Source organism: Tachypleus tridentatus, chromosome 3 (genome assembly GCF_004210375.1).
Source record: "Tachypleus tridentatus isolate NWPU-2018 chromosome 3, ASM421037v1, whole genome shotgun sequence".
In the NCBI taxonomy this organism is placed as follows: Eukaryota; Metazoa; Arthropoda; class Merostomata; order Xiphosura; family Limulidae; genus Tachypleus; species Tachypleus tridentatus.
This window is the reverse complement of record NC_134827.1, coordinates 115,592,652-115,615,592: the sequence shown is the minus strand read 5'-3', so window position 1 is coordinate 115,615,592 and position 22,941 is coordinate 115,592,652. Positions and strand designations below refer to the sequence as shown.

Genomic DNA, 22,941 nt, shown 5'->3' with positions numbered 1-22,941 from the left:
AAGACACACATTATGTCAGTTTAAACCTGAGACAAGGAGTGTTACTCATAAGACATACATTATGTCAGTTTAAACCTGAGACAAGAACTGTTACTGATAAGACATACATTATGTCTGTTTAAACCTGAGACAGGGACTATTACTGATAAGACATATATTATGTCAGTTTAAACCTGAGACAAGGACTGTTACTGATAAGACACACATTATGTCAGTTTAAACCTGAGACAAGGAGTGTTACTCATAAGACATACATTATGTCAGTTTAAACCTGAGACAAGGACTGTTACTGATAAGACATACATTATGTCAGTTTAAACCTGAGATAAGGACTGTTACTGATAAGACACACATTATGTCAGTGTAAACCTGAGACAAGGACTGTTACTGATAAGACACACATTATGTCAGTTTAAACCTGAGACAAGGAGTGTTACTGATAAGACATACATTATGTCAGTTTAAAGCTGAGACAAGGACTGTTACTCATAAGACATACACTATGTCAGTTTAAACCTGAGACAAGGAGTGTTACTCATAAGACATATATTATGTCAATTTAAACCTGAGACAAGGACTGTTACTGATAAGACACACATTATGTCAGTTTAAACCTGAGACAAGGACTGTTACTGATAAGACACACATTATGTCAGTTTAAACCTGAGACAAGAACTGTTACTCATAAGACATACATTATGTCAGTTTAAACCTGAGACAAGGACTGTTACTCATAAGACATACATTATGTCAGTTTAAACCTGAGTCAAGGACTGTTACTGATAAGACATACATTATGTCAGTTTAAACCTGAGACAAGGAGTGTTACTCATAAGACATACATTATGTCAGTTTAAACCTGAGACAAGGACTGTTACTGATAAGACATACATTATGTCTGTTTAAACCTGAGACAGGGACTATTACTGATAAGACATATATTATGTCAGTTTAAACCTGAGACAAGGACTGTTACTGATAAGACACACATTATGTCAGTTTAAACCTGAGACAGGGACTGTTACTGATAAGACATACATTATGTCAGTTTAAACCTGAGACAAGGAGTGTTACTCATAAGACATATGTCAGTTTAAACCTGAGACAGGGACTATTACTGATAAGACATACATTATGTCAGTTTAAACCTGAGACAAGGACTGTTACTGATAAGACATACATTATGTCAGTTTAAACCTGAGACAAGGACTGTTACTGATGAGACATATATTATGTCAGTTTAAACCTGAGACAAGGACTGTTACTGATAAGACATACATTATGTCTGTTTAAACCTGAGACAAGAACTGTTACTGATAAGACATACATTATGTCAGTTTAAACCTGAGACAAGGACTGTTACTCATAAGACATACATTATGTCAGTTTAAACCTGAGACAAGGACTGTTACTGATAAGACATACATTATGTCAGTTTAAACCTGAGACAAGGACTGTTACTGATAAGACACACATTATGTCTGTTTAAACCTGAGACAAGAACTGTTACTGATAAGACATACATTATGTCAGTTTAAACCTGAGACAAGGACTGTTACTCATAAGACATACATTATGTCAGTTTAAACCTGAGTCAAGGACTGTTACTGATAAGACATACATTATGTCAGTTTAAACCTGAGACAAGGAGTGTTACTGATAAGACATACATTATGTCTGTTTAAACCTGAGACAGGGACTATTACTGATAAGACATATATTATGTCAGTTTAAACCTGAGACAAGGACTGTTACTGATAAGACACACATTATGTCAGTTTAAACCTGAGACAGGGACTGTTACTGATAAGACATACATTATGTCAGTTTAAACCTGAGACAAGGAGTGTTACTCATAAGACATATGTCAGTTTAAACCTGAGACAGGGACTATTACTGATAAGACATACATTATGTCAGTTTAAACCTGAGACAAGGACTGTTACTGATAAGACATACATTATGTCAGTTTAAACCTGAGACAAGGACTGTTACTGATGAGACATATATTATGTCAGTTTAAACCTGAGACAAGGACTGTTACTGATAAGACATACATTATGTCTGTTTAAACCTGAGACAAGAACTGTTACTGATAAGACATACATTATGTCAGTTTAAACCTGAGACAAGGACTGTTACTCATAAGACATACATTATGTCAGTTTAAACCTGAGACAAGGACTGTTACTGATAAGACATACATTATGTCAGTTTAAACCTGAGACAAGGACTGTTACTGATAAGACACACATTATGTCTGTTTAAACCTGAGACAAGAACTGTTACTGATAAGACATACATTATGTCAGTTTAAACCTGAGACAAGGACTGTTACTCATAAGACATACATTATGTCAGTTTAAACCTGAGTCAAGGACTGTTACTGATAAGACATACATTATGTCAGTTTAAACCTGAGACAAGGAGTGTTACTGATAAGACATACATTATGTCTGTTTAAACCTGAGACAGGGACTATTACTGATAAGACATATATTATGTCAGTTTAAACCTGAGACAAGGACTGTTACTGATAAGACACACATTATGTCAGTTTAAACCTGAGACAGGGACTGTTACTGATAAGACATACATTATGTCAGTTTAAACCTGAGACAAGGAGTGTTACTCATAAGACATATGTCAGTTTAAACCTGAGACAGGGACTATTACTGATAAGACATACATTATGTCAGTTTAAACCTGAGACAAGAACTGTTACTGATAAGACATACATTATGTCAGTTTAAACCTGAGACAAGGACTGTTTGTAGTCCTTGCTGTAATTATCTTGCTTTCCTGCTTGACAATTTGAACTAATGACTTAACACTCGTGGCTTTTACAGGACACACCTTGCTGTCTTCCTCTGAATTATCTGGGTTGGTTTCTTCTCTGTGTTGAAGACATTCACGTAGTCTTTCTGCATCAAAACGTTCCATTAGCTGCACACAGGCATATTCCACCATGGCAGCAAACACAAAAGCGAAACACATAATAAGAAACCAGTCTAGGGCAGTAGGATAGGCCACTTTAGGAAGAGAAGTTCTTCCTCCGAAACCCATTGTAACTAGGGTTAGCACAGTCATAGCACCTAGCAGAGAAAACTCTGTGAGTTAAACGTAAATTATGATGAATATAAGTGTTAAGATTCTATAAATCTTTCTTATAAGGTGTAGTAACTTAAGACTCGCTTTAAATAATTCAACTCTTATTGTCTTACAAATTCCATTAATACTAATAAAACTTACTTAGTTTGAGACGTATTAGTGTTAATGCCATTATTATACACTCTGATACACAATGGTGAAACATCTTGATGTGAGTCGTTTAATGTTTATACTCAAATAGTTGGCTGACGTTTAATGTCTATTGGATAATTTGTGGTAACGTGTTTTGGTGGACCTGTGATTAGATAATTCACGGAAACGTGTTATAATGGTCCTGTGTATTAGATAATTTGTGGTAACTTGTTATGGTGGTCCTGCATTTTAGATAATTTTTGGTAAATTATGGTGGTTCTGTGTATTAGATAATTTGTGGTAACGTGTTATGGTGGTCCTGCACATTAGATGATTTATGGTAACGTATTATGGTGGTCCTGTACATTAGATGATTTGTGGTAACGTGTTATGGTGGTTCTGTATATTAGATAATTTGTGATAACGTGTTATGGTGGTCCTGTGTGTTAGATAATTTGTGGTAACTTGTTATGGTGGTTCTGTATATTAGATAATTTGTGATAACGTGTTATGGTGGTCCTGTGTGTTAGATAATTTGAAATAACAACCACAACAAAGCAGTAAATGTATAATTAAGAATACAATCTAAATTGGCACAAGGGTTCACTAGTGTAACAGTCGTTGTGTCTTCAGAACCTACTCAGAAGATGGAACAGACACGTTTCGACTGTACCAGACTCACCGACTGCTACTCGGCCGGCAGCATCGTGCCGGTTTATCCAGAAAGCCACCCACGAAGCTCCTACAATCATAGCACAAGGTGTGTAGATTTGGAGAATGAAGTAACCCCTTCGTCGTATCAGTATAAATCTTGCCAGTAACGTTGAAGTTTCTCCTAAGAAACAAAGAGTTAAAATTGTTCTTGAGAACTGAGAGACGAAATGAATTATCAATCTAATGCCGAGCAGCAGGTCTATGAAACGGGAAACAAATACGTGGTATTTATATATATATTTAACTAGTAATAAAAAGATGAAGTGAAATGTGATTGTTATACACTGTGTTACATATATTGTATTTCGTTATAGTTAAGTATTAGTTATAAATAGACAATTATATTATTGATACTTTATTACACTGCTTCGAATAGTATTAAATAAGAGAAGTAATTCATCCACGTGCTCGTTTCTGAACCCCGGTGTAACGATTTCAAATTACTCCCGTTTTCAAGTTACCCCCCGATAATATGAAATCGTTTTCAGAGTATCGGGGGAGTAACATGAAATCGATTTCAAATTATCCCCCTTGATTTCAACTTACCCCCTCTTCTAACGGCGAAATGACAAACATAATGATTGTTTTTAATATTTGTAGTGCGTGTTGAGTACGTATCTAAGTACATGATAATAGACAAAAGGCCTATTATTTCTTTTATTAAAATTGATGATTTATATAAGATAAAAGGTATTTTAAGGGCTCGCCCTCGCCAGACCACAAGGTCTACATACTGTCTTCATTCAGTATATTGTAATTTATACATATTAATTTTTTTATATTTCTTTATGCGCACTGAAATAAAAATGAGTGATTGATAGCATGAGGTATAGAACATGATAAATATACGAATTTTTACATTATTATTAATGCGTTAATTTCATTTACATACACTGAGTGCGATAAGAACGTCTAGCATCTCAACAAACCGTCAAAACGAGTCTATCGGGAAGGGGTAGTTTGAAATCAATTTCAGACCTGGGGTAACCTGAAAACAATTTGCCCTACCCCCGGTAATATGAAAACGAATTCAAATTACCAGGGGTAACATTTACAGGGTTAGTTTGAAATCGTTACACCGGGTAAAGAAACAAACATTAAACAAGTTACTAAGGCGATCTCTATTATAAACTATCTCACTGGTTTCAACAAAAACTGTTACTAATATGATTTTAATGAGGCGTGTCGACTGACACATAAAACGAATAGAAAAACAAACTCTATTAACCCCGTTTTCTTTTTCCTTTGCATCAAAGATATCTCAACTTTATTAATTACTTAGTGAAAGTTCAGACTTTATAGTGACTATAGTCGAATAGATCAATTTGATACAAGATCGTTTCAAATGTGCGTTTTTTTTTATTTAGAATTAGCTATTTGGCAATATATATAAACTAAAGGACGAACAACATTTTGTCGTCTTTTATCCACTTTCGATACAGTCTTTTAAATATGACGTATTCTACGAAACCGTCACCGCATATTTTACAGTAAGAAATGACTAAATAGTGTTTAGTTGTTACAGTAAGATATGACCAGATAGTGTTTATTTGTTACAGTAGGATATGACCAGATAGTGTTTATTTCTTACAGTAAGATATAACCAGATAGTGTTTAGTTGTTACAGTAAGATATGACCAGATAGTGTTTAGTAGTTACAGTAACATATGACCAAATAGTGTTTAGTTGTTACAGTAAGATATGACCAAATAGTGTTTAGTTGTTACACTAAGATATTACGAGATAGTGTATAGTTGTTACAGTAAGATATAACCAGATAGTGTTTAGTTATTACAGTAAGATATGACCAGATAGTGTTTAGTAGTTACAGTAACATATGACCAAATAGTGTTTAGTTGTTACAGTAAGATATGACCAAATAGTGTTTAGTTGTTACACTAAGATATTACGAGATAGTGTATAGTTGTTACAGTAAGATATAACCAGATAGTGTTTAGTTATTACAGTAAGATATGACCAGATAGTGTTTAGTAGTTACAGTAACATATGACCAAATAGTGTTTAGTTGTTACAGTAAGATATGAGTAAATAGTGTTTAGTTGTTACAGTAGGATATGACCAGATAGTGTTTAGTTGTTACAGTAAGATATGACCAAATAGTGTTTAGTAGTTACAGTAAGATATGATAAGATAGTGTTTAGTTGTTACAGTAAGATATGACCAGATAGTGTTTAGTTGTTACAGTAAGATATGACCAAATAGTGTTTAGTAGTTACAGTAAGATATGATAAGATAGTGTTTAGTTGTTACAGTAAGATATGACCAGATAGTGTTTAGTTGTTACAGTAAGATATGACCAGATAGTGTTTAGTTGTTACAGTAAGATATGACCAGATAGTGTTTAGTTGTTACAGTAAGATATGACCAGATAGTGTTTAGTAGTTACAGTAAGATATGATCAGATAGTCTTTAGTTGTTACAGTAAGATATGACCAGATAGTGTTTAGTTGTTACAGTAAAATATGACCAAATAGTGTTTAGTTGTTACAGTAAGATATGACCAGATAGTGTTTAGTTGTTACAGTAAGATATGACCAAATAGTGTTTAGTTGTTACAGTAGGATATGACCAGATAGTGGTTAGTTGTTACAGTAAGATATGACCAGATAGTGTTTATTTGTTACAGTAGGTTATGACGAGATAGTGTTTAGTTGTTACAGTAAGATATGACCAGATTGTGTTTAGTTGTTAGAGTAAGATATGACCAGATAGTGTTTAGTTGTTACAGTAAGATATGACCAAATAGTGTTTAGTAGTTACAGTAAGATATGACCAGATAGTGTTTATTTTTTACAGTAGGATATGACCAAATAGTGTTTAGTTGTTACACTAAGATATTACGAGATAGTGTATAGTTGTTACAGTAAGATATAACCAGATAGTGTTTAGTTGTTACAGTAAGATATCACCAGATAGTGTTTAGTAGTTACAGAAAGATATGACCAAATAGTGTTTAGTTGTTAGAGTAAGATATCACCAGATAGTGTTTAGTAGTTACAGTAAGATATGACCAGATAGTGTTTATTTGTTACAGTAGGATATGACCAGATACTGGTTAGTTGTTACAGTAAGATATGACCAGATAGTGTTTAGTTGTTACAGTAGGATATGACCAGATAGTGTTTAGTAGTTACAGTAAAATATGATCAGATAGTGTTTAGTTGTTACAGTAAGATATGACCAGATAGTGTTTAGTTGTTACAGTAAGATATGACTAAATAGTGTTTAGTAGTTATAGTAAGATATGATCAAATAGTGTTTAGTTGTTACTCTAAGATATAACTAGATAGTGTTTAGTTGTTACAGTAAGATATGACCAGATAGTCTTTATTTGTTACAGTAGGATATGACCAGATACTGGTTAGTTGTTACAGTAAGATATGACCAGATAGTGTTTATTTGTTACAGTAGGATATGACCAGATAGTGTTTATTTCTTACAGTAAGATATAACCAGATAGTGTTTAGTTGTTACAGTAAGATATGACCAGATAGTGTTTAGTAGTTACAGTAACATATGACCAAATAGTGTTTAGTTGTTACAGTAAGATATGACCAAATAGTGTTTAGTTGTTACAGTAAGATATCACCAGATAGTGTTTAGTAGTTACAGAAAGATATGACCAAATAGTGTTTAGTTGTTAGAGTAAGATATCACCAGATAGTGTTTAGTAGTTACAGTAAGATATGACCAGATAGTTTTTATTTGTTACAGTAGGATATGACCAGATACTGGTTAGTTGTTACAGTAAGATATGACCAGATAGTGTTTAGTTGTTACAGTAGGATATGACCAGATAGTGTTTAGTAGTTACAGTAAGATATGACCAGATAGTGTTTAGTTGTTACAGTAAGATATGATCAAATAGTGTTTAGTTGTTACAATAAGATATGACCAGATAGTGTTTAGTTGTTACAGTAAGATATGACTAAATAGTGTTTAGTAGTTATAGTAAGATATGATCAAATAGTGTTTAGTTGTTACTCTAAGATATAACTAGATAGTGTTTAGTTGTTACAGTAAGATATGACCAGATAGTCTTTATTTGTTACAGTAGGATATGACCAGATACTGGTTAGTTGTTACAGTAAGATATGACCAGATAGTGTTTATTTGTTACAGTAGGATATGACCAGATAGTGTTTATTTCTTACAGTAAGATATAACCAGATAGTGTTTAGTTGTTACAGTAAGATATGACCAGATAGTGTTTAGTAGTTACAGTAACATAAGACCAAATAGTGTTTAGTTGTTACAGTAAGATATGACCAAATAGTGTTTAGTTGTTACACTAAGATATTACGAGATAGTGTATAGTTGTTACAGTAAGATATAACCAGATAGTGTTTAGTTATTACAGTAAGATATGACCAGATAGTGTTTAGTAGTTACAGTAAGATATGACCAAATAGTGTTTAGTTGTTACAGTAAGATATGAGTAAATAGTGTTTAGTTGTTACAGTAGGATATGACCAGATAGTGTTTAGTTGTTACAGTAAGATATGACCAAATAGTGTTTAGTAGTTACAGTAAGATATGATAAGATAGTGTTTAGTTGTTACAGTAAGATATGACCAGATAGTGTTTAGTTGTTACAGTAAGATATGACCAAATAGTGTTTAGTAGTTACAGTAAGATATGATAAGATAGTGTTTAGTTGCTACAGTAAGATATGACCAGATAGTGTTTAGTTGTTACAGTAAGATATGACCAAATAGTGTTTAGTAGTTACAGTAAGATATGATAAGATAGTGTTTAGTTGTTACAGTAAGATATGACCAGATAGTGTTTAGTTGTTACAGTAAGATATGACCAGATAGTGTTTAGTTGTTACAGTAAGATATGACCAGATAGTGTTTAGTTGTTACAGTAAGATATGACCAGATAGTGTTTAGTAGTTACAGTAAGATATGATCAGATAGTGTTTAGTTGTTACAGTAAGATATGACCAGATAGTGTTTAGTTGTTACAGTAAAATATGACCAAATAGTGTTTAGTTGTTACAGTAAGATATGACCAGATAGTGTTTAGTTGTTACAGTAAGATATGACCAAATAGTGTTTAGTTGTTACAGTAGGATATGACCAGATAGTGGTTAGTTGTTACAGTAAGATATGACCAGATACTGGTTAGTTGTTACAGTAAGATATGACCAAATAGTGTTTAGTTGTTACACTAAGATATGACGAGATAGTGTTTAGTTGTTACAGTAAGATATGACCAGATAGTGTTTAGTAGTTACAGTAACATATGACCAAATAGTGTTTAGTTGTTACAGTAAGATATGACCAGATAGTGTTTAGTTGTTGCAGTAAGATAAGACCAGATAGTGTTTAGTAGTTACAGTAAGATATGACCAGATAGTGTTTATTTGTTACAGTAGGATATGACCAGATAGTGTTTAGTAGTTACAGTAAAATATGATCAGATAGTGTTTAGTTGTTACAGTAAGATATGACCAGATAGTGTTTAGTTGTTACAGTAAGATATGATCAAATAGTGTTTAGTTGTTACAATAAGATATGACCAGATAGTGTTTAGTTGTTACAGTAAGATATGACTAAATAGTGTTTAGTAGTTATAGTAAGATATGATCAAATAGTGTTTAGTTGTTACTCTAAGATATAACTAGATAGTGTTTAGTTGTTACAGTAAGATATGACCAGATAGTCTTTATTTGTTACAGTAGGATATGACCAGATACTGGTTAGTTGTTACAGTAAGATATGACCAGATAGTCTTTATTTGTTACAGTAGGATATGACCAGATAGTGTTTATTTCTTACAGTAAGATATAACCAGATAGTGTTTAGTTGTTACAGTAAGATATGACCAGATAGTGTTTAGTAGTTACAGTAACATATGACCAAATAGTGTTTAGTTGTTACAGTAAGATATGACCAAATAGTGTTTAGTTGTTACAGTAAGATATCACCAGATAGTGTTTAGTAGTTACAGAAAGATATGACCAAATAGTGTTTAGTTGTTAGAGTAAGATATCACCAGATAGTGTTTAGTAGTTACAGTAAGATATGACCAGATAGTTTTTATTTGTTACAGTAGGATATGACCAGATACTGGTTAGTTGTTACAGTAAGATATGACCAGATAGTGTTTAGTTGTTACAGTAGGATATGACCAGATAGTGTTTAGTAGTTACAGTAAGATATGACCAGATAGTGTTTAGTTGTTACAGTAAGATATGATCAAATAGTGTTTAGTTGTTACAATAAGATATGACCAGATAGTGTTTAGTTGTTACAGTAAGATATGACTAAATAGTGTTTAGTAGTTATAGTAAGATATGATCAAATAGTGTTTAGTTGTTACTCTAAGATATAACTAGATAGTGTTTAGTTGTTACAGTAAGATATGACCAGATAGTCTTTATTTGTTACAGTAGGATATGACCAGATACTGGTTAGTTGTTTACAGTAAGATATGACCAGATAGTGTTTATTTGTTACAGTAGGATATGACCAGATAGTGTTTATTTCTTACAGTAAGATATAACCAGATAGTGTTTAGTTGTTACAGTAAGATATGACCAGATAGTGTTTAGTAGTTACAGTAACATATGACCAAATAGTGTTTAGTTGTTACAGTAAGATATGACCAAATAGTGTTTAGTTGTTACACTAAGATATTACGAGATAGTGTATAGTTGTTACAGTAAGATATAACCAGATAGTGTTTAGTTATTACAGTAAGATATGACCAGATAGTGTTTAGTAGTTACAGTAACATATGACCAAATAGTGTTTAGTTGTTACAGTAAGATATGACCAAATAGTGTTTAGTTGTTACAGTAGGATATGACCAGATAGTGTTTAGTTGTTACAGTAAGATATGACCAAATAGTGTTTAGTAGTTACAGTAAGATATGATAAGATAGTGTTTAGTTGTTACAGTAAGATATGACCAGATAGTGTTTAGTTGTTACAGTAAGATATGACCAAATAGTGTTTAGTAGTTACAGTAAGATATGATAAGATAGTGTTTAGTTGCTACAGTAAGATATGACCAGATAGTGTTTAGTTGTTACAGTAAGATATGACCAAATAGTGTTTAGTAGTTACAGTAAGATATGATAAGATAGTGTTTAGTTGTTACAGTAAGATATGACCAGATAGTGTTTAGTTGTTACAGTAAGATATGACCAGATAGTGTTTAGTTGTTACAGTAAGATATGACCAGATAGTGTTTAGTTGTTACAGTAAGATATGATCAGATAGTGTTTAGTTGTTACAGTAAGATATGACCAGATAGTGTTTAGTTGTTACAGTAAAATATGACCAAATAGTGTTTAGTTGTTACAGTAAGATATGACCAGATAGTGTTTAGTTGTTACAGTAAGATATGACCAAATAGTGTTTAGTTGTTACAGTAGGATATGACCAGATAGTGGTTAGTTGTTACAGTAAGATATGACCAGATACTGGTTAGTTGTTACAGTAAGATATGACCAAATAGTGTTTAGTTGTTACACTAAGATATGACGAGATAGTGTTTAGTTGTTACAGTAAGATATGACCAGATAGTGTTTAGTAGTTACAGTAACATATGACCAAATAGTGTTTAGTTGTTACAGTAAGATATGACCAGATAGTGTTTAGTTGTTGCAGTAAGATAAGACCAGATAGTGTTTAGTAGTTACAGTAAGATATGACCAGATAGTGTTTATTTGTTACAGTAGGATATGACCAGATAGTGGTTAGTTGTTACAGTAAGATATGACCAGATAGTGTTTATTTGTTACAGTAGGTTATGACGAGATAGTGTTTAGTTGTTACAGTAAGATATGACCAAATAGTGTTTAGTAGTTACAGTAAGATATGACCAGATAGTGTTTATTTTTTACAGTAGGATATGACCAGATAGTGTTTAGTTGTTACACTAAGATATTACGAGATAGTGTATAGTTGTTACAGTAAGATATAACCAGATAGTGTTTAGTTGTTACAGTAAGATATCACCAGATAGTGTTTAGTAGTTACAATAAGATATGACCAAATAGTGTTTAGTTGTTAGAGTAAGATATCACCAGATAGTGTTTAGTAGTTACAGTAAGATATGACCAGATAGTGTTTATTTGTTACAGTAGGATATGACCAGATACTGGTTAGTTGTTACAGTAAGATATGACCAGATAGTGTTTAGTTGTTACAGTAGGATATGACCAGATAGTGTTTAGTAGTTACAGTAAAATATGATCAGATAGTGTTTAGTTGTTACAGTAAGATATGACCAGATAGTGTTTAGTTGTTACAGTAAGATATGATCAAATAGTGTTTAGTTGTTACAATAAGATATGACCAGATAGTGTTTAGTTGTTACAGTAAGATATGACTAAATAGTGTTTAGTAGTTATAGTAAGATATGATCAAATAGTGTTTAGTTGTTACTCTAAGATATAACTAGATAGTGTTTAGTTGTTACAGTAAGATATGACCAGATAGTGTTTAGTTGTTTTAGTAAGATATGACCAGATAGTGTTTAGTAGTTACAGTAAGATATGACCAGATAGTGTTTATTTGTTACAGTAGGATATGACCAGATAGTGTTTAGTTGTTTTAGTAAGACATGACCAGATAGTGTTTAGTTGTTTTAGTAAGATATGACCAGATAGTGTTTAGTAGTTACAGTAAGATATGACCAGATAGTGTTTAGTAGTTACAGTAAGATATGACCAGATAGTGTTTATTTGTTAGAGTAGGATATGACCAGATACTGGTTAGTTGTTACAGTAAGATATGACCAGATAGTGTTTTGTTGTTACAGTAGGATATGACAAGATAGTGTTTAGTTGTTACAGTAGGATATGACCAGATACTGGTTAGTTGTTACAGTATGATATGACCAGATAGTGTTTATTTGTTACAGTAGGATATGACCAGATTGTGTTTAGTTGTTACAGTAAGATATGACCAGATAGTGTTTAGTAGTTACAGTAAGATATGACCAGATAGTGTTTATTTGTTACAGTAGGATATGACCAGATACTGGTTAGTTGTTACAGTAAGATATGACCAGATAGTGTTTAGTTGTTACAGTAGGATATGACCAGATAGTGTTTAGTTGTTACAGTAGGATATGACCAGATAGTGTTTAGTAGTTACAGTAAGATATGACCAGATAGTGTTTATTTGTTACAGTAGGATATGACCAGATACTGGTTAGTTGTTACAGTAGGATATGACCAGATACTGGTTAGTTGTTACAGTAAGATATGACCAGATAGTGTTTATTTGTTACAGTAGGATATGACCAGATACTGGTTAGTTGTTACAGTAAGATATGACCAGATACTGGTTAGTTGTTACAGTAAGATATGACCAGATAGTGTTTATTTGTTACAGTAGGATATGACCAGATACTGGTTAGTTGTTACAGTAAGATATGACCAGATAGTGTTTAGTTGTTACAGTAAGATATGACCAGATACTGGTTATTTGTTACAGTAAGATGTGACCAGATAGTGTTTAGTAGTTACAGTAAGATATAACCAGATAGTGTTCATTGGTTACAGTAAGATATGACCAGATAGTGTTCATTGGTTACAGTAGGATATGACCAGATACTGGTTAGTTGTTACAGTAAGATATAACCAGATAGTGTTTAGTTGTTGTTTCTGTCACTTTTCTTAATTTTCTTTATATAGAAGTTTATTTGTTACAAATATTTGTGATTCTTTTTGGTATTTCACTGTTAGGGACATTTGTATACGTTATATTTTATTGTACTAAACACTTGTTCATAGTTAAGGCCTTAACTAGAGTCGCTTGTTGTACTCCCTTGAGTAATGACAAAAAAACCGTTAACAACATTCTAAACAATCAAATTTCGTCTATTTAGCTAAAAATACTGTTAACAGCTAGGATACCTAATCCCTAGGATACTTAATGGTAAAGCAATGCATTTTATTTTTATAAGTGAGAACATATTTAGTTACTTTTATCATCAGTATTTTCATTTTTCTTTTTTCTTTATCTAGGAACCTCTTGTTCTGCTCGCAAATTATATTCAATACCACTGTCTATCATTGTGTATCATTTTTTATCATCTTTTACCACTGTCAATTAATATGCATCATTGTCCATTATCCTCTAACACTGTCAATCAATATGCATCATTGTCCATTATCCTCTAACACTGTCAATCAATATGCATCATTGTCCATTATCCTCTAACACTGTCAATCAATATGCATCATTGTCCATTATCCTCTAACACTGTCAATCAATATGCATCATTGTCCATTGTCCTCTAACGCTGTCAATCAATATGCATCATTGTCCATTGTCCTCTAACGCTGTCAATCAATATGCATCATTGTCCATTGTCTTCTAACACTGTCAATCAATATGCATCATTGTCCATTATCCTCTAACACTGTCAATCAATATGCATCATTGTCCATTATCCTCTAACACTGTCAATCAATATGCATCATTGTCCATTATCCTCTAACACTGTCAATCAATATGCATCATTGTCCATTGTCCTCTAACGCTGTCAATCAATATGCATCATTGTCCATTGTCCTCTAACGCTGTCAATCAATATGCATCATTGTCCATTGTCTTCTAACACTGTCAATCAATATGCATCATTGTCCATTGTCCTCTAACACTGTCAATCAATATGCATCATTGTCCATTATCCTCTAACACTGTCAATCAATATGCATCATTGTCCATTGTCCTCTAACACTGTCAATCAATATGCCTCATTGTCCATTATCCTCTAACACTGGCAATCAATATGCATCATTGTCCATTGTCTTCTAACACTGTCAATCAATATGCCTCATTGTCCATTATCCTCTAACACTGTCAATCAATATGCATCATTGTCCATTGTCCTCTAACACTGTCAATCAATATGCATCATTGTCCATTGTCCTCTAACACTGTCAATCAATATGCATCATTGTCCATTATCCTCTAACACTGTCAATCAATATGCATCATTGTCCATTGTCCTCTAACACTGTCAATCAATATGCATCATTGTCCATTGTCCTCTAACACTGTCAATCAATATGCATCATTGTCCATTGTCCTCTAACACTGTCAATCAATATGCATCATTGTCCATTGTCCTCTAACGCTGTCAATCAATATGCATCATTGTCCATTGTCTTCTAACACTGTCAATCAATATGCCTCATTGTCCATTATCCTCTAACACTGTCAATCAATATGCATCATTGTCCATTGTCCTCTAACACTGTCAATCAATATGCATCATTGTCCATTGTCCTCTAACACTGTCAATCAATATGCATCATTGTCCATTGTCCTCTAACACTGTCAATCAATATGCATTATTGTCCTCTAACACTGTCAATAATTTATTATGATTATAACAATGACGACTAGCACCAGTTGGATTACAATTTACTGTTATATGTACTATTATTGTTTGTTTACATACTGCTTTGTTGGACAACGTAACCATTTTTCAGGCACCTTAACACTTGAAATATAACATTAAAACATGCATGTTTTAAACATAAACGGGAACAGAAACAAAAGAAACTAATACATAAACATGTTTCACAAATTCCCGTGTTTCTCACTTGAATCAATATTTTTATCTCAAGGATCGACTAAATGACCCGCCTGGTTACGTGTATAAGGAAGAAATGAAATGTTGCTTGATGACGTAACAAATGTGTTGTACTTTGTTTCACAAATCGAAAGCATCGAGCATCATTATTTACTGTAACAGTGAAGAAACGAAATTAATATAGATGGCGCTTTTCAATTATAATATACAACACAATATTTTACCAAAGATAACATATAAAGAGAAACAAATAATGGGTTATAAAATCGTTTAGCTAAACTATTGTAAATAAGAAAACACTTTGTGAAATATGTTCATACGATAAACGTTTCAACCTCAGACACAAGATAAAATACCTTTCAAGCTTTCAGTTTTGTTTTATAACAGATGATTTACTAATCACAACTACTTAAGTAGAAGTCCGTGTTATATAACAGATGATTTACTAATCACAACTACTTACGTAGAAGTCCGTGTTATATAACAGATGATTTACCAATCAGAACAACTTACGTAAAAGTCGGTGTTATATAACAGATGATTTACTAATCACAACTACTTACGTAGAAGTCCGTGTTATATAACAGATGATTTACCAATCACAACTACTTATGTAGAAGTCCGTGTTATATAACAGATGATTTACAAATCAGAACAACTTACGTAAAAGTCGGTGTTATATAACAGATGATTTACTAATCACAACTACTTAAGTAGAAGTCCGTGTTATATAACAGATGATTTACCAATCAGAACAACTTACGTAAAAGTCCGTGTTATATAACAGATGATTTACCAATCAGAACAACTTACGTAAAAGTCGGTGTTATATAACAGATGATTTACCAATCAGAACAACTTACGTAAAAGTCCGTGTTTTATGGTTAAGTTTCCTGTACTAATTTTTGCGAACTCATACTGAGAGAGTATCACCCCCTGGGATATAGTGACGGGGTCCGTTTCTTTCCATTTGTATATGACGTCATTTGTTGCATAACCATCTGTTCAAATAATCCACAAAAATAAGTTTTACGCCTTTGTAAAAGATATACACTTGAAGACATTATAACACTTGGACTGTTTTATGGGTAAAGGAGGTAATCAGTAACCAGCGTGGACTTTTGTAAAATTTTCAGTTGTGACAACAGCACCGTACCAGATATACATGCAAGAAGTTTCCTATAAACATAGACTTGACTATGTTTTATTTTAATAATATTTATATATGGAAAGTGATTACTGAAACCAACACATATTTAAATAATTATATACTTGTCTTAAGGAAACCAAATTTCATCAGTTACGTACATACAAAGTTACATACGTACAGAGTTACAAACGTTGTTACGTATAGAGTTACATTGAGAGTTACATGCAGACTGTCAAAGCGAGTTAGATACAGACTGTTAGAGTTACTTACAGATTTACAAACAGGCTTACATACAGAGTTACATACAGACTGTCAAACAGAGTTACATACAGTTGTCAAACAGAGTTACATACACAATTACATACACACTGTCAAACAGAGTTACATACACAGTTACATACAGACTGTCAAACAGAGTTACATACACAGTTACATACAGACTGTCAAACAGAGTTACATACACAGTTACATTCAGACTGTCAAACAGAGTTACATACAGACTGTCAAACAGAGTTACATACACAGTTACAAACAGACTGTCAAACAGAGATACATACACAGTTACATACACACTGTCAAACAGAGTTACATACAGACTGTCAAACAGAGTTACATACAGACTGTCAAACAGAGTTACATACACAGTTATATACAGACTGTCAAAGAGAGTTACATACACAGTTACATACACACTGTCAAAGAGAGTTACATACACACAGTTACATTCAGACTGTCAAACAGAGTTACATACAGTTATATACAGACTGTTAAAGATGTTTTGTTATTATCAGTCAGCACTGTTTTCAGATTCCTCGACTTTCGTTGGACATGCCTCTTGAGTTGAAGGTGTTTGTCTGGGAATCACACTTGACTAGTTCTGTCTGCAGAGACTGGTTTTGGTTCTGTGTTTGTTAGAAACTACTTAACAGAATGGCGGATATGAGACGATCTTTTGTTGGAAGGTTAAAAGAAGTCCATCGTCAAATGTTAGCTCGAAAGAAAGAATAAATTTTATGAGGGAAAATGAATTCAAAGGTGAACTTTTGTTCTCTTACAACAAGTAGCTTGTAACAGGACAGCAGAAACATAACACATATCATCTTCCTGTCTCAACAGGTGTTATTGTGTGCAGATCACACTATGGAGTCACATAGTATAGAACACACATGACTTACTAGCTTATTTCTTCATAGAACAGAAGTTAACTTACAGCTTCCAATTTCCAGAAGACAAGCCTGTGTGTCAAGTGGATATTTTCTCAAGTGCATTGGACAGCTGGCTTTGATTGTTAATCTGTGAAGAGAAACCAAATATAGCATGGTTAATCTGTGAAGGAAAATATACAAAGTAGAGTTTCTTGTAGGTTTACTTGTAAAACAATAAGAAATGGAAGAGGATTACTGTCATTGGTGGTTAACCTTTCAAAACACAAACGTGTCTGGTATTCACGAGACAGGAGTGGAAAGAGATACAAAATAAGACATTTTATTTGTTGTTTAGAATATAAATATGAAATCAAAACAGGCTACGTGGCTCTGGTAGTTACACTGTAAAACTAAGCCATTGATTCATTTATCTAACGATCTGAAAAATAAACAAAACATAATTTGTAGGTTAAAGCGTGCAAAGATAAATAAACTGTATATCTGTATTTGATGGCTAAGGTGTGATAAACTAACACAGGATTATTGTGTAAAACCAATCTATAGGTGTTAGACAATACTGTCCTGACTGGTATACTAGTATAAAACTAAGTTATATGTGTTAGAGTATACTATCTTGACTGGTACACTAGTATAAAACTAAGTTATAAGTATGAGACTACATTGTCCTGATTGGTACACTAGTACAAAATCAAGTTACAGGCGTTAGAGTATACTATCCTGACTGGTAGAGTAGAAAACTGCGATACAGAAAGCTTGTTTGGCTGATATATTTCTATAAAGCAAAGTTCTCCAACAACAGATTTCTTCCTTAACTGATAGATTGATATAAAGTCATGCTGGCCTGACTGCTAAACTGATATAAAGTCAAGCTGGCCTGACTGCTAAACTGATATCAAGTTAAGCTGGCCTGACTGCTAAACTGATATAAAGTCAAGCTGCCTGACTGGTAAACTGATATAAAGTCAAGCTGGCCTAACTGCTAAACTGATATAAAGTCAAGCCGGTCTGACTGCTAAACTGATATAAAGTCAAACTGGCCTGACTGCTAAACTGATATAAAGTCAAGCTGCCTGACTGGTAAACTGATATCAAGTCAAGCTGGCCTGACTGCTAAACTGATATCAAGTTAAGCTGACCTGACTGCTAAACTGATATCAAGTCAAGCTGGCCTGACTGCTAAATTGATATCAAGTTAAGCTGGCCTAACTGCTAAACTGATATAAAGTCAAGCCGGTCTGACTGCTAAACTGATATAAAGTCAAACTGGCCTGACTGCTAAACTGATATAAAGTCAAGCTGCCTGACTGGTAAACTGATATCAAGTCAAGCTGGCCTGACTGCTAAACTGATATCAAGTTAAGCTGACCTGACTGCTAAACTGATATCAAGTCAAGCTGGCCTGACTGCTAAATTGATATCAAGTTAAGCTGGCCTGACTGGTAAACTGATATAAAGTCAAGCTGGCCTGACTGCTAAACTGATATAAAGTCAAACTGGCCTGACTGCTAAACTGATATAAAGTTAAGCTGCCTGACTGGTAAACTGATATCAAGTCAAGCTGGCCTGACTGCTAAACTGATATCAAGTTAAGCTGACCTGACTGCTAAACTGATATCAAGTCAAGCTGGCCTGACTGCTAAACTGATATAAAGTCAAACTAGCCTGACTGCTAAACTGATATATAGTCAAGCTGCCTGACTGGTAAACTGATATCAAGTCAAGCTGGCCTGACTGCTAAACTGATATCAAGCTAAGCTGGCCTGACTGGTAAACTGATATCAAGTCAAGCTGACCTGACTGCTAAACTGATATATAGTCAAGCTGCCTGACTGGTAAACTGATATATAGTCAAGCTGCCTGACTGGTAAACTGATATCAAGTCAAGCTGGCCTGACTGCTAAACTGATATCAAGCTAAGCTGGCCTGACTGGTAAACTGATATCAAGTCAAGCTGGCCTGACTGCTAAACTGATATCAAGTTAAGCTGACCTGACTGCCAAACTGATATCAAATTAAGCTGGCCTGACTGCTAAACTGATATAAAGTCAAGCTCTTGAATGCCACTAACAGAAAGAATGGGAAAAAAATGAGAAACTCGAAAACTGAAGTCGTGCATACGAAATGTTCAGTTTTGTGAAACGCCCCCTGGTCTGCAAAGTTACAACGCAAGAAAGCGGATTTCGATACCCATGGTGGGTAAAGCACAGATTGTGCAGATTTGTGCTTCACTTCAAACAAACGTATTATTTCAAGTCTCTCGAGCTAAGTTTTATTTTGCACGATTTGGGTGTTGACTCGCTTAAGGCAAGTACCACATGACACTGCGTTTCAACGGCCGTTACCCGTTGTCGCAAGGTTCCGTCTGTCAAGAAATTATGGGATATTCACGACCAGAAAGTGCTGCGTTTGTGGAGATATATGGGCAGTTGAAAACTATCTAGATAGTTTAATATATCGTTACACTGAATTTTAGAACGTGTACTTTTGAGGCCGTCAAAGGCGATGCACAGAAGTGTGTTAATTTACTAGACAGACTAGCTTCGGTAAGCACAATTTTTTGTGAGGGGACTGAACTTTGCTCAACTCTATTGTAACAAATAAAGGTCGCTGATAACACTATGTGTTTATGTCGATTAGAAAAAATCTTACCACACTATAATATATCATTCGAGGCAGTAAAACGAAAAATTTCTAGACATAATAAGATTTTCACTGTGAGACAGTGTTTTTACATCAATATGTAATCAATATGTAAAAATTTTCTAATTTATAAAAATAAAAGAGCGTGTCTGCGCGCGCGCGCGCATGTGTGACCACTGTAACTCCAAGAAGGAAAGAACTAGAAACATGAAATTTTGTACCCGTACTAAGTGGATATTATTGTTGTGCAAGTGGGTATTATTACTTGTCTATGTTCGTGAACTTGTGCACGAGCGCATGCTTTCGTGAGGCTTTTGTATGTTTAACATGAAGCACAAAGATACACAATGAGCTATCTGTGCTCTGTCCACCAAGAGTATCGAAACCCGGTTTCTAGCGGTGTGAGTCTGCATAATACCTCAGTGCCAATAGGGGGCTTTGGTGAGGCAAGCTGGCGAAAAACCAAATTGGAAAAAATATGCCATAGCTCCAAGAGGAAATAGCGTAGAAACTTGAAATAATGCACCTATACTAATTTGACCGTGAGGGTATGCAACTGAGTATTATTACTTATCTCATTTACGTGCGTGGATGCGAACGCTTTTTTTTAGCAAGGAAATCCAGCTAAAACCAGATAGAAAAGGAATGATTCTTTATATTACAAATAGAAATCACACTAACATAAACAACACATTAACATAAACTACATATTAACATATACTGTACATTAACATAAAGTGTATATATACATAAAGTATACATTAACATAAACTGTATATTAATATTAACTACATATTAACATAAACATTATTATTACTTTTATTTTAAGTGTAGGCGCAACTTCTCTTTAAAAACAGAAACACAAATTACACAAACACATGTAATGATCTATCCAGATAGTGCCTGTGTTGTCATAATCTATACAGATGGTGTCTGAGTTGTAATAACCTATAAGGATGGTATCTGAGTTGTAATAATCTGTCCCCGCTGGTATAGCGGTAAGTCTCTGGATTTACAACGCTAAAATCAAGGATTCGATTCCTCTCGGCCAGCTCAGCAGATAGCCCGATGTGCTATAAGAAAACACACACTGTCTAGCTTACATTTGTTCTTGTAGTCACACACACACACACACTGTCTAGCTTACATTGGTTCTTGTAGTCACAAACACACACACTGTCTAGCTTACATTGGTTCTTGGTGTCACACACAAACTCTCTAGTTTATATTGGTTTTTGGTGTCACACACACTCTAGCTTACATTGGTTCTTGGTGTTGGATATGTAATGCATAACCTTTGTTTGCTTGCTATACAAAAAGCTACACAACAGGCTATCTTTGCTCTGCCCGCCACAGTAATCGAAATACACAGAGATGTTTAGCGGTGTGAATCCTCAAACATACCGGTGTGAGTCTTCAAACATACCGGTGTGAGTCTTCAAACATACCGGTGTGAGTCCTCAAACATACCGGTGTGCCACTGGGAGCTAATCCTTCATAACTAACTTCGGGTATTATAAAAGAAACAACTCATAAGTATATCCATGTTTCTTGTGTTCTGTATCTCTAGATCAAACTACTCATGAGTTATGTAAGTATATCCAGGTTTCTTGTGTTCTGTATCTCTAGATCAAACTACTCATGAGTTTTGTAAGTATATCCATGTTTCTTGTGTTCTGTATCTCTAGATCAAACTACTCATGAGTTATGTAAGTATATCTATGTTTCGTATGTTCTGTATCTCGAGATCAAACTACTCATGAGTTATGTAAGTATATCTATGTTTCGTATGTTCTGTATCTCGAGATCAAACTACTCATGAGTTATGTAAGTATATTCAGGATTCGTATGTTCTGTATCTCTAGATCAAACTACTCATTAGTTATGTAAGTATATCCATGTTTCTTGTGTTCTGTATCTCTAGATCAAACAACTCATGAGTTTTGTAAGTATATCCATGTTTCTTGTGTTCTGTATCTTTAGATCAAACTACTCACGAGATATGTAAATATATCGAAGTATCTTGTGTTTCTGTATCTCTAGATAAAACTACTCATGAGTTATGCAAGTATATCCAGGTTTCTTGTATTTTGTATCTCTAGATCAAACTACTCATGAGTTATGTAAGTATATCCATGTTTCTTGTGTTCTGTATCTCTAGATCAAACTACTCATGAGTTATGTAAGTATATCCATGCTTTTTGTGTTCTGTATCTCTAGATCAAACTACTCATGAGTTATGTAAGTATATCCAGGTTTCTTGTGTTCTGTATCTCTAGATCAAACTACTCATGAGTTTTGTAAGTATATCCATGTTTCTTGTGTTCTGTATCTCTAGATCAAACTACTCATGAGTTTTGTAAGTATATCCATGTTTCTTGTGTTCTGTATCTCTAGATCAAACTACTCATGAGTTATGTAAGTATATCCATG

At 33.8% G+C, this 22,941-nt stretch overlaps 1 protein-coding gene across 3 annotated transcripts in view; it reads right to left on the bottom strand.

Moving 5' to 3' along the window:
- LOC143247828 (gamma-aminobutyric acid receptor subunit alpha-6-like) overlaps positions 1-22,941 on the bottom strand; it is a 71,715-nt gene that overhangs the window by 9,945 nt on the left and 38,829 nt on the right. For all 3 annotated transcript variants that reach the window (XM_076496349.1, XM_076496350.1, XM_076496351.1), the window contains 4 exons: positions 17,913-17,995; positions 16,416-16,553; positions 3,926-4,078; positions 2,857-3,095 (listed from right to left, as the gene is read on the bottom strand). In XM_076496349.1, the coding sequence (XP_076352464.1) occupies positions 2,857-3,095; positions 3,926-4,078; positions 16,416-16,553; positions 17,913-17,995 (613 nt within the window). The remainder of the gene's footprint in view (positions 1-2,856; positions 3,096-3,925; positions 4,079-16,415; positions 16,554-17,912; positions 17,996-22,941) is intronic.